The 13230-nt window shown below is 46.8% G+C and overlaps 1 protein-coding gene across 2 annotated transcripts in view; it reads right to left on the minus strand.

Moving 5' to 3' along the window:
• LOC120860906 (dual specificity mitogen-activated protein kinase kinase 1) overlaps positions 1-13230 on the minus strand; it is a 73590-nt gene that overhangs the window by 34243 nt on the left and 26117 nt on the right. For both annotated transcript variants that reach the window (XM_040236621.1, XM_040236622.1), the window contains exons 2-3: positions 2362-2572; positions 953-1099 (exon numbers count right to left, since the gene is read on the minus strand). In XM_040236621.1, the coding sequence (XP_040092555.1) occupies positions 953-1099; positions 2362-2572 (358 nt within the window). The remainder of the gene's footprint in view (positions 1-952; positions 1100-2361; positions 2573-13230) is intronic.

Consider the following 13230-nt stretch of genomic DNA (forward strand, 5'->3'; position numbering starts at 1 on the left):
TCAGAAAGATAAAAAACTTTCCAAGATGTCATGAGAAAGTGACATCTATAAACAAATAATTATTGAGCACCTGCTGTGGCTTTGGAGACACAATGGCAAACAAAACAAAGTGTCTGCTTGGATTTTTGTGAAGAAGGGAATTATGAATCAACATCTCAGATACCAAAGTGCCCTGTGCCATGCTGCCTATTGGGGACAGAAAAGATTAGCAACCTTGAAGCCAGCCTCTCTCTCTTTGAAATTCTGGCCGTCAAGGATGGAAAGAGATCCCCAATCCCTATCCAGTAGACTCAACAAAGTACACTGGGGTGAGACAGCCTTGGTTCAAATTTTACTAATTCTACTTACCAGTTGCCTGACCTTGATTAGGTTATTCCATTTCCCTGTGCCTCAGTTTCCTCACTTGTAAAATGCAGATAATGTACCCAGCTCAATAAGGTGTTTGTAGAAATATAATATTAATTTGCTTAGGGTGGTGCTTAATATGATATATACCCAATAACTATTAGTTCATCAGTATTAATTTTGCTAACCCTGCTCTTATAGCAAGTGATAAACTCTCTGAAAGCAGGGCCTCACCCACTCTCACTCATCTTCATAACCCCTGAACCGTGTACCTAGTACACAGCATGGCATGTAATATATGGGTTTAAACCACATTAACCAGGCTCTACCCACATCAAAATCTTGGGATCAAGAAAACTGAGAGATGTGCTCCAGGGACACCTGGTTGCTGCCACCTCTCTGAAGAGACAGGGACTTAGGAAGGAGGCCTGTCATTTTCTTGGTTAATCCAACTTCTACAGTCAGGTTTCCTAAATGCCCCAGACAGTGATCTGGATTCAGGGAGGAACAAGGGAGCAATTGGTCAGGTCACATCTCAGAGCAAAGGTCAGGCCGGAGCCCCCAGCTCCCCAGGCCGCTCTTCAGGGGCTGCCAGGCTGCCACACACCATGTGCTCCATGCAGATGCTGATCTCGCCGTCGCTGTAGAACGCCCCGTAGAAGCCCACGATGTAAGGCGAGTTGCACTCGTGCAGGACCTGCAGCTCCCTTATGATCTGGTTCCGGATGGCAGGCTTGATCTCCAGGTGAATTAGCTGGGGAAAGAAAGGTGCAAGGAAGAGAAGCTTTGAACATATATGGATGGAGGGAGGGGTGAGTGGGTGGACAGAGAGAAGTTTTCTTAAATGCTTAAGCTCTTAGAGGTAGGAAGAGAGGAAGCAGGCAAGTTTCAGCAAACAGGTTACTGGCCAGCTAGAGTACTGAGTGCCAACATACCAAGGCAGGTGTTGGCACTGGAGGGGCTGTACCCAGGGGAGGGACAGCTGTGCCTCCACTCCCAGGAGCCAAGACTGAAGAAGAGGGGCCCTTTCGCTCCCAAGAACAAAAGGACCTGGGAAGCTGAGAGATGAGGGGAAGTGGCCTTAGAGACTTGGTTGATACCCAAGGGTTGCAGGACCAGAAAGGTATGAGGAACTGGGTCTGCCAATCCAAGCTGCCCAGGAGACTTCCCCTTGACCTTAGGAGCCTAATGTGGTTGGGATTTAGCGAAGGCCTGGGGGGCCTCCTTATCTCCGCCCCGCCATGCTGTCCCTTGTTTCAGCTGAGGAGACAGGTGACAAAAACATGAAATGATTACTGAATAAGGCTGAGCTTCTAAAAAGAGCCATGGACAATGAGTGTCCAGAAGACACGGAAGCAGCGGTTATCAGCGTGGGCGCTAGTGAAAGCTAGACAGGAGGTGGGCCTTGAAGATGGGAAGTGTTTGAAAAGATGGAAGGAACAGTATGAGCAAAAATATGTGGACAGAAATGAACATGGTGTGCTGCAAAACATGGAAGAGTCCAAATCTGCTGTCTGGAAAGAGGAGGACTCAGGCTCACCAGGGCAGGAAGTCCAGCTCAAGGGCTGCAGGCCAGGGTGGGGAGCCAAGATGCCGTACTGCAGGGAGATGAAGGGGAAGCATGGGCAGGGTGGAGCTCGGAGAAACAACACGAAGCCAACGTTCGGTGTGTCCCTGGGGCTGGGTAAATGGAACCAGCCCCTGTTCTTGAAAAATGGCAAATGAGCATCTCAGCTTTCTTTCCAGAGCACCCAGAAAGCTAGCAAAGGGTCCCTTGCTATTATTTTCCAGTCTGGGGAGTGGGATAAATACACTAACACATCATGAGTGTGTTTATCTGTAATCTAACAGATAACACGAATTCAAACTTCAAACAGCACAAAAGGGTACTGAACGAAAAGTCAATTTTCTTTCCATCCTTGTCTCCAGGCCCCCAGGTCTTCTAAGAGATAATCCAATTACCTGTCTACCCAGGCAAGCTTGATGCAGTCCTTTTTTTAAAAAAAGTGCCCTCACCTTTCTGGCCATCACGAGTCCGGACGGCTTGTGGGAGACCTTGAACACCACACCTCCATTGCCGGCACCCAGCTCACTGATCTTCTCAAAGTCATCATCCTTCAGTTCCCCCACCTTCTGCTTCTGGGTCAGAAAGGCCTCGAGGCGCTTCCGCTGTTGTTCGTCGAGCTCCAGCTCCTCCAGCTTCTTCTGCAAGGCCTCCAGGTTGGTCCTGTCCCAAAGCGGGGAGCACAGGTCAACACTGGCATCAGGGAAGCCCACCGGGAGGTGCGCCCCTGCTGTGGAGAGCTCCAGCGCTGGGGCCAGAGGGAGAGCTGGCGGAGGCGGCTCGGGGAGGGTCTCGCCGGCTGTGGCTCTGCCCCCTGCACTCCACCACCCCTCACGGCTCACCACACACACACTTCCCCTCTCAAGGCCTGGTCTCCTCATTTGTAAAATAAGGGAATGAGTTCTCTCTCAATAGGCTCTGCACCTACGAGAGGAACCACAGAATATACTAAAATCCAGAGTGAGCCACCTTGCTCTGCCTTAAAACCCCAGTGTCAAAAAGTCCCACGAGGGGTGGCTTTACAACACCATAAACAAAATACAATCTATTTCCTAAAATCACTAAATCGAAACCAAAGCACATCATCGAAACAGGCTCTAACCTGAATCACAACAGAAACCCTCCTTCTCCATGTGATCAGATCAGGAACAAGGTGAATCAAAACAGAGCAAGTGGGATAGACCTAAAATTTTTATTTTTGCAACAAACATAGAAGTGCATTCATTCACCACCTTCTCTGAGTAGGAGCTCCACATCACCTTTCTTACATGAACCAGAAGAGAGCACAGTGCCCATCATTCCCAAATTCTTTAAAGTGGAGTAAAAATGCCAACAGAATACTCTTAATAAAACTTTAAGAGTTGGATGACTTTCTCCCATTTTAATGCTCACCTAATTTGACAGTAATTTTTTTTTTTTTACTGACTTGGACTTACTGAGTCTTTCCACAGCTCATAACCAGTATTCACAGAGGGAGAAAAAAGAAAACCACTTCGTTTGCAGTCATATTTCATCAGTTTATCTTATATTTAAATACATACATTAATTACAATTCCAGCTATAACTGTACAAATGACTTTGGGAACAAATCTCTTGGTAAGCACATAATTCAACCAGTGGGTGCCAGAGTGAGTGGGTATGGCAGAGAGCAGCCTGCTAGTGTGTTTTACATAAAGAACTAAAAAGTGCTCATTACCTCCTGGGAGCTTGTGAAGAGAAGGGTGGTAAGGAGCGCTTCTACTGTGTTTCATTTTTGTCCTTAGTCTAAACAAACAACATGGGTGATAAGACAGGCAGTCATTACGCATCAGAAAGTTGGTGACTCCCTCCCCTCAATAGGCACACCATTTCTGAGCTTGAAGGGTAAGAGCAAGCATCATCTTCCACTCTTCGTTCACATTATATTCCAAACCTTAAGAAGGAGAGGGAGACCCTATGCCTCCCCAGCGTATGGGAGGATGCAGTACTGCCTTACAAATAACACAGTACACGGGGCCAAAGAGGACACGGGGCTGACTTTCCCAGTCTTCCTCACTGGGTAACTCTGCAGGGAAAGAAGGCTGGTGCCATGAACTGAACTATGTCCCCTAAAACTTCGTTAAGTTGAAACCTTAACCCCCAGTGTTTAGAGAGAGGATTTTTAGGAACTAATCAAGGTTAAGTAAGGTCATATATTGCTGCTGCTGCTGCTAAGTCACTTCAGTCGGGTCTGACTCTGTGCGACCCCATAGACGGCAGCCCACCAGGCTCCCCCGTCCCTGGGATTCTCCAGGCAAAAACACTGGAGTGGGTTGCTATTTCCTTCTCCAGTGCATGAAAGTGAAGTCGCTCAGTCATGTCCGACTCTTTGTGACCCCATGGACTGCAGCCTACCAGGCTCCTCTGTCCATGGGATTTTCCAGGCAAGAGTACTGGCCTGGGGTGCCATTGCCTTCTCCAAGGTCATATGGGTAGAGCCCTATTCAGATAGGACTGATAGTCTTGTAAAAGAGGTGGCCTTCCCCCTACACACTCCAAGGAAAGGCTGTGTGAAGATATAGCAAGATGACAGTGTCTACAAGCCAGAAAGAGAGGTCTCACCAAAACCCAACCATGCTGGCAAGTCAACCAGTCCTCATCTTGGACTTCAAGCCTCTAGAACTAGGAGAAAAGTAATTTCTGTTACATAAGCCGCCCAGTCTACGGTATTTTGTGATGTAGCCCAAGCAGACTGAGACAGGTGGTCAATATCCTCATCCTAAAGGGCTCAGCTCAGCTTCATGCTGCCCTCAGGCCCTCAGGCAGGGGCACTGGAACCATGGCTGCTGGGAATGCACAGCTCACACCCTCTGGTTTCCTTTCTCTAAGGTCTCTCCACAAAGGAGCCCATTGATGACAACATTTAGAAACACACACCAAATGCAGACAGACTTCACAGCTAAAACCTGGATGAGGTTACAGCTGCCTGGAGGGTACGCAGTCTGACTGGAAATGCAGACTCAAAAAGCTCTCTAGAACACAACACACAGAGACGTTCCTGGTGGTCCAGTGGTTGACTCTCTGTGCCTCCAGTGCATGGGGGCACAGGTTCAACCCCTGGTTAGGGAACTAAGATCCCATATGCCATACGGTGCGGCCAGAAAAAAAGAACATACACACACATACACACCCCCACACTGAGCATGTACGAGGGAGAGAAGAAAGGGGGGCTAGATGAAAAGATCACTCTCCTTAACAACACCGCATTCTCTTTTGAGTGTTTTACACATATTAATCCACACCCCTACAATTACAACAGAGAGTGAACTCAAGCACAGACAGGGGAAGTAACTCTTCCACGGTTGTAAGCTAGTAAGTGGCAGAGCCAGGATTCAAACCTGGTAAGAGAGAATCTCTAACCTTAATCATGATGGTGTATTACCTCTTCAAAAAGTTCCATACTTTCAAGGGTGATGACTTGCAAACATGGGTGAGATCCTAGGGTGGCGCCCTTAACACACCAGGGCTCAATCAGACCAAAAAATGGCATAAATGGTGTCCCTGCATGAAGAGGACTTTGCCTCGGATGCCATCCTGTCTCCCTTGTATGTCAATCTGAACAATTGCCTTGTGAGAAACACTCGCCACAAGAAACCACACCCATTTGGGGGTTGAGGAGGGGAGGGGGGGAAGGTGGGAGGGATGCTGACTCTGCTCATTTTCTGACTCTGCAGAAATAAGGAATTCTCCCACTTTGAGGAAGAAAAACTAAATCTGGGCTTTATGCCACCTTCCTCCCTGCCCTCCCTCCTGTGCTTCACGGTCCTTCCGCCTACTCCATCAGCTAAGGACCCAGCTTCTGATTTGTGCTTTCAGAGAGTGGAGCCACGGAGCGAGGAGACATGGCAAAAACTACAAGCTACGGTGGCAAGACTTTCCTGAAGACTGGGGGTGGACCAGTGTCACCAAATTAATGAGTCACCATAATCAGAAATCCTGGATGCTTATCCTGAACTGGGCATCAACTAGCTGGGTGGCCATGAACAAGTCGTTCAACTTGACAGTCTGTTTTCTCTCCTATCAAAGAGAGTAAGAAGATGCTTACTTCACCAGGACAGGATCAAAACAGAAAACTAATGGGACAAAATACAGGCATTTTGATACATTCTACACAAATGTTGGGGCAGGTGGGAGTGGGTTGGAGGACAAGGAGAAGCCACAGCATCAACAGCAGGCTCCAAATACTGTCTTTTGTCCTTCCTGTAATTTAAAAATTATTAAAAAGCCTCTGAAAGTGTTTTAAAACCTATTTCAGAGAATGAAAGGCAAAAGATTTTATCTGAAGGTGAAAGGAAAGTCCTGGCCACAAAACGACTTTCACGACTCATTGAAGAGAAATCAATCAATAAGATATCAGCATTCAGTACTGCTTCCTCTCACACAGGGAACAGATAATGTTCAACAGGGCACATCTGTGCCCTCCCAAGGTGAAATGCTTCACACAAAGGAAATAGGAAGAGAGGGGCCCCTCACCTCCAACCACACTACAAATCTCCAACACTCAGAGGATGAGAACCAGCTCTCTCACAATCTTCGGTTTTAACTGAAATCAGCAATATCAGGACTAGGGATTAAGAAAGGCACCTGGAGTCTAGCACAATACATCTCTAACACACCTAGCCCTCTTCAGGGAGCAGCTGCGATAGCTCCGACCCCCAGCACACACACTGCCTACAGGAGAAAGGGGACCACACACGGCAACGTGAATTCTGCACCAGGGCTGTCAGTAAACACGAGTTCATCCAGACACAAGAGCACAGGCTTGCAATGGGAACACCGAAGAAAAACAAGGGACTTGGAGGAAAACATGGGTTGTCATTCATGTTCTGAAAACACCAGGAAGGCACAATGAAGTGGGCGGGGGAAAGGACGAGCCTACAGAACGTCTCCTTCCCTCTCAACTCACCCATCCGCTAAGCCTGATTACACTGCCGCAGCTGGAATCTTCCACTCCTGGCTCAACGTTCACATCAAGAGGCAGTATACAAGGCAGCACAGGGAGAGACCGGAAAGACCACCTTATCCAACCCATTTCACAAGTGGGGAGATGGAGGTCCAAAGAGGACAAAGTCCCACGGCTTATGGGTGGCAGGTCTCCCAACTCCTAAAACAGAGTTCCTGTCAAGGCCCCACACTGCCACCTTCAACTTTGAGGTCACTGCAATGGGAAGCTGACCTGAAAGGTGGAGGGAGGCAATGTCCAGACTAAGGAATGGGGTCATCAGACTGACCCACACCAAACAGAAATGAGCCATGGATGCACGCCAAACACCAGCCCGCTGTCTGTCACCAACCTGAGCACTGCAGCGGCAGGTGGCAGGCCCCACCCCCACCAGGAGGAAGCACAGAGGGAAGAGCAGGGGGTGACCCCCTCACTGTGCTGGGACAGGGGGAGCCCTGGTGCAGGTGGGTCTTCTCACCAGAGAGCCCAAGGAGTGGTGAACTTCTCCTCCTCCTGGGGAATTCAGCCAGTAGGGCCAGAAAGCAAGAGGGACAGAAAGGCAGAAAGGGAACAGCCCCCAGAGACTAAGGGCGCACCCCTGACCTACATCCTATGCACTCCCCCTCCGAGAGGTCTTGGGAGCTGCCTCCTTTTCTGGTATCCTTGGTTTCCACACCCATTAAAAAAAAAAAAGGATATGGGGAGTAGGTTGGAGAGAGTGGTCTAGATGTCTCAAAGGAAGTCTATCGACGTGACAGCCAGCTGAGGAGGGGCAGAATAAGGGGGAGGGCATATTTGGATTGAGGGGCTGAGGAGCTTCAACCGGGGAGGTGAGGGGAAAGGGGGAATGTGAGGGAAAAAGAGAAGAACTGGCATCAAGGGTCTCTACATGGCCAAACCACGGGCAGCAGGAGACGCAGGGGCTACAAAGGCAAAAAGAGAGGAAAAGGGGCCTGGCTGAGGAAGGCCAAGGGGCCAAAGGCACAGCTCACAACCTCCAGACTCCAACCTGGACTAGCCCACCTGTGTTAGCGCAGCCCACCCGTGTGTGCCAACCACAGCGAGCCCCAGACAACATCGTGGGGAGAAGCTTACGGCCCCCCACCTCCATCCTGCAGGAACTGGGAAGGGCTGGTTATCTAATGAGGGAACAAAATTCTAGGAGTAAGTATACAGGCTCTGTCAAAGAGACCGGGTACAAAAGAATACATACTATGTCATTCTATCAATATAGAATTCAAAACTAAACTATGCTATTATAAAGTTAAACAGTGATGCAAACTATAATACAGAATGGATAAACAGCAAGGTCCTACTGTGTAGCACAGGGAACTATATTCAATGTCTTGTGATAAACCACAGTTGAAAAGAATATGAAAAAGAAGATATATATAATTGAATCACTTTGCTGTAGAGAAGAAATTAACATAACACTGTAAATCAACTATACTTCAATTTCTTAAAAACCCAAAAACAAAAACAAATAAAGTTAAAAAGTGTTACCCTTTGGTGGGGGAGGGTAGTGACTAGGAAAGGACATATGATGGTTGATTCCATGTGTCAGCACTGCTGGGTCTCAGTGCCAATGTATTTCCTCAAACATTATTCTAGATGTTTCTGGGTTTTTTGGGGGGGTAGGAGGGGAAATGAGATGAACATTTAAATTGGTAGACTTTTAGTAAAGCAGATTACCTTCCATAATGTGAATGGGCCTCACCAGCAGTAGAAGAATTCTTCCAGCAGACTGCCTTTGGACTCAAAGTACAACTCTTTCATGGGTCTCCAGCCGGCCAGCCTACCCTGAAGCTTTTGGCCTTAACAGGCTTCCACAATCACACAAGCGAATTCCTTTAAAAGTTCCAGTCAGTTCTATCCCCTCTCTCTTTCTCAATCTCAGTACCTCTTGATAATCAGATCAATCTGTCTTGAAAGCTCTGTTCTGATTTCCTTTTTTTCCTCTTTGTGTTTCAGCTTGGATAGTTTTTATGAACGCTTCTTTTAGGTCACTGATTCTTTCCTCAGTTCTGTCCAGTTTGCCAATAAGCCTGTTGACCTTTGATGTCATACTATAGGACTGTTTCATCTCCCCAGGTCTTTGGTAAGAATGCATGCCATTTGACACTACAAGGCCCTCAGTGAATAGTGAAAGGAATACAGACAAAGACGGGCAAATTAAGACAATGATGTGATGGTAGATAAAAGGTGATTTCAGAGATTAAGTGAAAGTGCAATATATAAAAAAAAAAAGTACTGGAATCACCAAAAGTGGTAAATAAATATTTAATATTGCTATGGTATTGTCAGTAATTGTTGGTTAATAAGAATAACATGTGATTTGATAGTACCTACTACTGATTTATTGCATACCTGCTGTATGCCAGGTATTCTGCTAAATATGGATAAACACCTAAATTCTTACCACCACCATGGCACAACTGCCACTGCTAGCCCCATTTTACTGATGAAATCCCTGCGTTTTCATGTTTTCATGCAATAAATAAGCAATAGGGTAAAAAATGCACAATGTTGTTAAACACTACCTTTATTGCCCTTACTGGTTTCACCACCACTCCCAAAAAAGACTTTCGAGCAAAGACTATCCTTCAGGTTCCCTAATCCTCACAAAGAGCCAAGGACACAGATGGCTCTGTAGTTCAGAATATGCTGAGTAATCAGGGTAATTTTTGTAGGAATCTAGAAGAACATATAAAATTTAGATAGCGAAAAAGGAGAAAGGGCATTCCAGTAGGGTCTACAATATAGACTATGGTATAGAACTGGGAGTAAGAATATTAAGAGCAAAGAACACTGGGAGAATAGTTTAAAAGTAAAAAAAAAAAATCAGAAAATGAGAGTCAGGACAGATGTTTATTACAGTTTCACTTTAAATCAAATAGCTTCCAAGCCAATAGACAAACATTTTTAAAAGTCAAGAGAATGAGTTTGACTAAAAGAAATAAATAATAATCACATATTCCTATCCTTCAAGAAAAACAACCCAACTTCATCCTTGGAATCAAACTGTCTTCTGAAATCATATAAAGAACCTTCCCATGGCATGTTTCTGCAGACAGGCATGCTGAAACACACACAAACACACACACACACAGGAACCTCTGGAGTGACAGGATCACCCACTCACACACACTTCTTAAACACTGAACAACATCCTGAATCAGACAGGGAGTGTCAAATCGCTGCTTGAAAGAACTGACAGCCTATGGTTCTTCCTGCCCCAGTGGACAAAATGTGTTTCATATTAGGCACACGTGAGTTAATTTCCGAAGGACCAGTCTTCTTTAGTGGTTGGAAAAGGAAAGAAAACAGTGATCGAGTTTGGAGGGAGAGAAAAAAAGAGCAGAAGACAGAGGACAAAAAGGTATGCATCCCCTTTACTTAATAGGGACAAAAGAGGGATATAACAGTCTGACAAAGAATGAACATTTAGAGGCAGTTAAGAGATGAGCTCCTAAATGCTAGTCATGGTATACTCATTAACTCACCTAATCCTCACAACATTTAAAAATGGGTATGTTGTTCCTGTTTTACAGACATGGAAATGGAGGCCTTGGAATTCCAAAGTTTGATCTTTCCCCCACACCAGCTAAAGAGCTCATGTCCTTCAAACAAATCTCTAACTTAGCTCATCCCTCACACCAGGTATTTATCCATTAGTGACTCTGAAGTAGGAAGTGTGTTCAGCTAAGAGGTAAAATCCCTGAGAGGACAGCAAATTAAATCTACCCAAAAAGAAACTTCTTTCAGAAGAACATCCAAGGCTGACACACAATTTGCTTGGGGAGGGAAGGGAAGAGATAGGACACTGACCAGGTGTCCACATGGGATGAGCAGTAAACATTCTGGTGGCCCTAACAGAGCCAGCAGGGAAGGGGCAGAAAGTGACGAAAGAAAGCACCAAGGATAACCTAGGCAGAAAATCCAATAAACCGGGGTCACCATCAGAAAAACAAAGGCAGCGCTTGGTCTGGTGGTAGCCACCGAATGGGACTTGCTGACGGTTCCTGAAAGGACAGACTGGTGAGAGTGGCCTTAATACAAGGCTGCACGTGATCCCACCCACTGACGAGCCTGATGGACTACAGTCCACGAGGTCGCCAAGGAGTCAGACATGGCTTAGCGACTAAACAACAATGCCCTGTTCTAGAGAAAGACATTTTAGCAACTCCCTGAATAATAATGGCCCACGTTGTTCTGTGAATGACAGGTGCAGGTTGCTCTTCAAGGAGAAAGGATCCAACATGACCACAATCTTAGACCTCATAGCCCAAAATGGTGAGGACAGCTGAGTCCCCAGGGCAAAAAAAAAAATCAATAGCTAGTGCCCAGAAGCAGGAAGATGTAGTCAAAAAAAAACACACAGCTCCAATTCTAGTTCATGTTGAGAAATTTTCATTTCTCCAGACCCATTTCTCCCCTTATATGCACAAACAACATGTTTGTTACAGCAACATCCTTCTCCTTGCTCAAAGTACAGACAAGAGAGGTCAGCAAACCCCACCTATGAGCACATACCACCTCTGGGGGAAATCTCACTGTCTAGGTCCCTCTAGCAATCTCAGGGAAGCCTGCTCTCAGGACCAGGGCTAGAAGTCCATACACATGTTCACAGATGCACTCAACTTCTAAACTACTAGTCAGGCTCTCCACTTAAGAATAGCTGGTCTGGCAGAGTCAAAACCTCGCTGGGAGAAGTAACATCACAGACCAGAGAGAATGAAATTTAATGAAAACCCAAACTGACAGTGTTCGTTTCTGTCTTCTGAAAGAAGGTGAAGGGTGGGGAAATAAGTGTGCTCATAACAAATTCCCTCAGAGTGGAGGATACCTGAGGACTGGAAGGCTGGCCCATAGTTGAGAAGGGCCTGCTCCTGAGCTCTGGTATAGGCAGAAGCAGGCCTGAGCAGCACACAGGGATGGAGCTGGAGAGATGGGTTATATTGCAGAATAAAATGGGAGAGACTTCTATGGGGAGCGGCTGTGAAGCGGCAAAAGGGGAAGAAAAGGATGCACCAAGGCAGAGTGGCCGAGGCCGTTTAAACCTCAGACCACCAAAGTTTATGTTGTCTTTACTGCTACAATACATTCTCCCCGCCCCAGGCCTTCAGTCTACTCTGCCATGGACACAAACAGCCCTGTGTATATTTTGTTCTTACTGTTGTTTGATGGAAACCAAAGAAAGAGGGCCAAATTCCAAGGTGGTTCAACACAGAGCAAAAAGAAGAGGAAAAACCATAGAAAGGGAAATGTGAGTCCCAAAGAAACAGAAGTGACCTCGAGAATCTAAAGCTCCAGGACTGCCCCACTCTAGAGGAGGGCAGGGTGTCAGGAATGGGAGTAGATACCTAGGTTACAGCTGTGCTGTCTACAGCCGTGAAAATGCAACACAGACTCATTATGGAGCATCCATGGTGTGACAGGCGCTACCTATGCTAGAGGTTAGGGAGGTACAGATGTGGAAGACAATGTCCTGCCCTCTCCAGAGTGGGTGTGGGGGTGTGGGTGTGGGTGTGTGGGTGGGTGGGTGGGAGGGAGTGTGTGGGTGTGGGTGTAAGACAATGTCCTGCCCCACCAGGCTGTGTGTGTGTGCTGTGGAAGACAATGTCCTGCCCTCTCCAGGGGGTGGGTGGGTGGGTGTGTGTGTGTGTAGACAGGGAGACAGAGATATAGAGATGGCAGAGAGAGACAGATATCACAGTGCAAGCCAAACACTGGGAAGGGTACTAACAAGCACAGCAACGACTGCAGGGTAAAGGAGACCATAATGCTGAAACAGGTGGGCACAGTAGGGCATGGGAACAGAAAAAAAGACAACTCCATCAAAGACGAGGAAGGGAAAGCAAAAGTCAGAAAGTGTAATGCCCCCTGAAGACAGAACTGAAGGATATCAGTTTCTGCAGCAGAGGGAAAAGCACTTCATGGAGGCTCGGGCACCAGCGTGAACAAAAGAGCGCTGAAAGTTACAAGCCGTCCCAAGTGATCAGAGAGCAGGTGCACCCAGGAGAGAGCCCAGACGAGGCTGGAGGCTGAGCTGGGGCGAGACTGTGAGGCACACAGCACATCACGCTAAGGGACTGGGTTTGGGAGGAAATGGGGAGATGCCGGCCAAAGGCTGAAGACTTGCGGTTAGAGGACGAACAGGTTCTGCATATCTAATGCACAGTAAAGTGATTCTAGTCAACAATACTATATTATATATTTCAAAGTTGCTAAGAGACTAGGTCTTAAATGTTCTCACCACACATACACACAAAGAAATGACAATTATGTGACGTGACAGAGGCGTTCACTAACGCTATGGTGGTAATCATACTGCAGTATATAACGTATCAAATCCATACAA

This window comes from Oryx dammah, unplaced genomic scaffold (assembly GCF_014754425.2).
Source record: "Oryx dammah isolate SB20612 unplaced genomic scaffold, SCBI_Odam_1.1 HiC_scaffold_11209, whole genome shotgun sequence".
NCBI classification, from domain to species: domain Eukaryota; kingdom Metazoa; phylum Chordata; class Mammalia; order Artiodactyla; family Bovidae; genus Oryx; species Oryx dammah.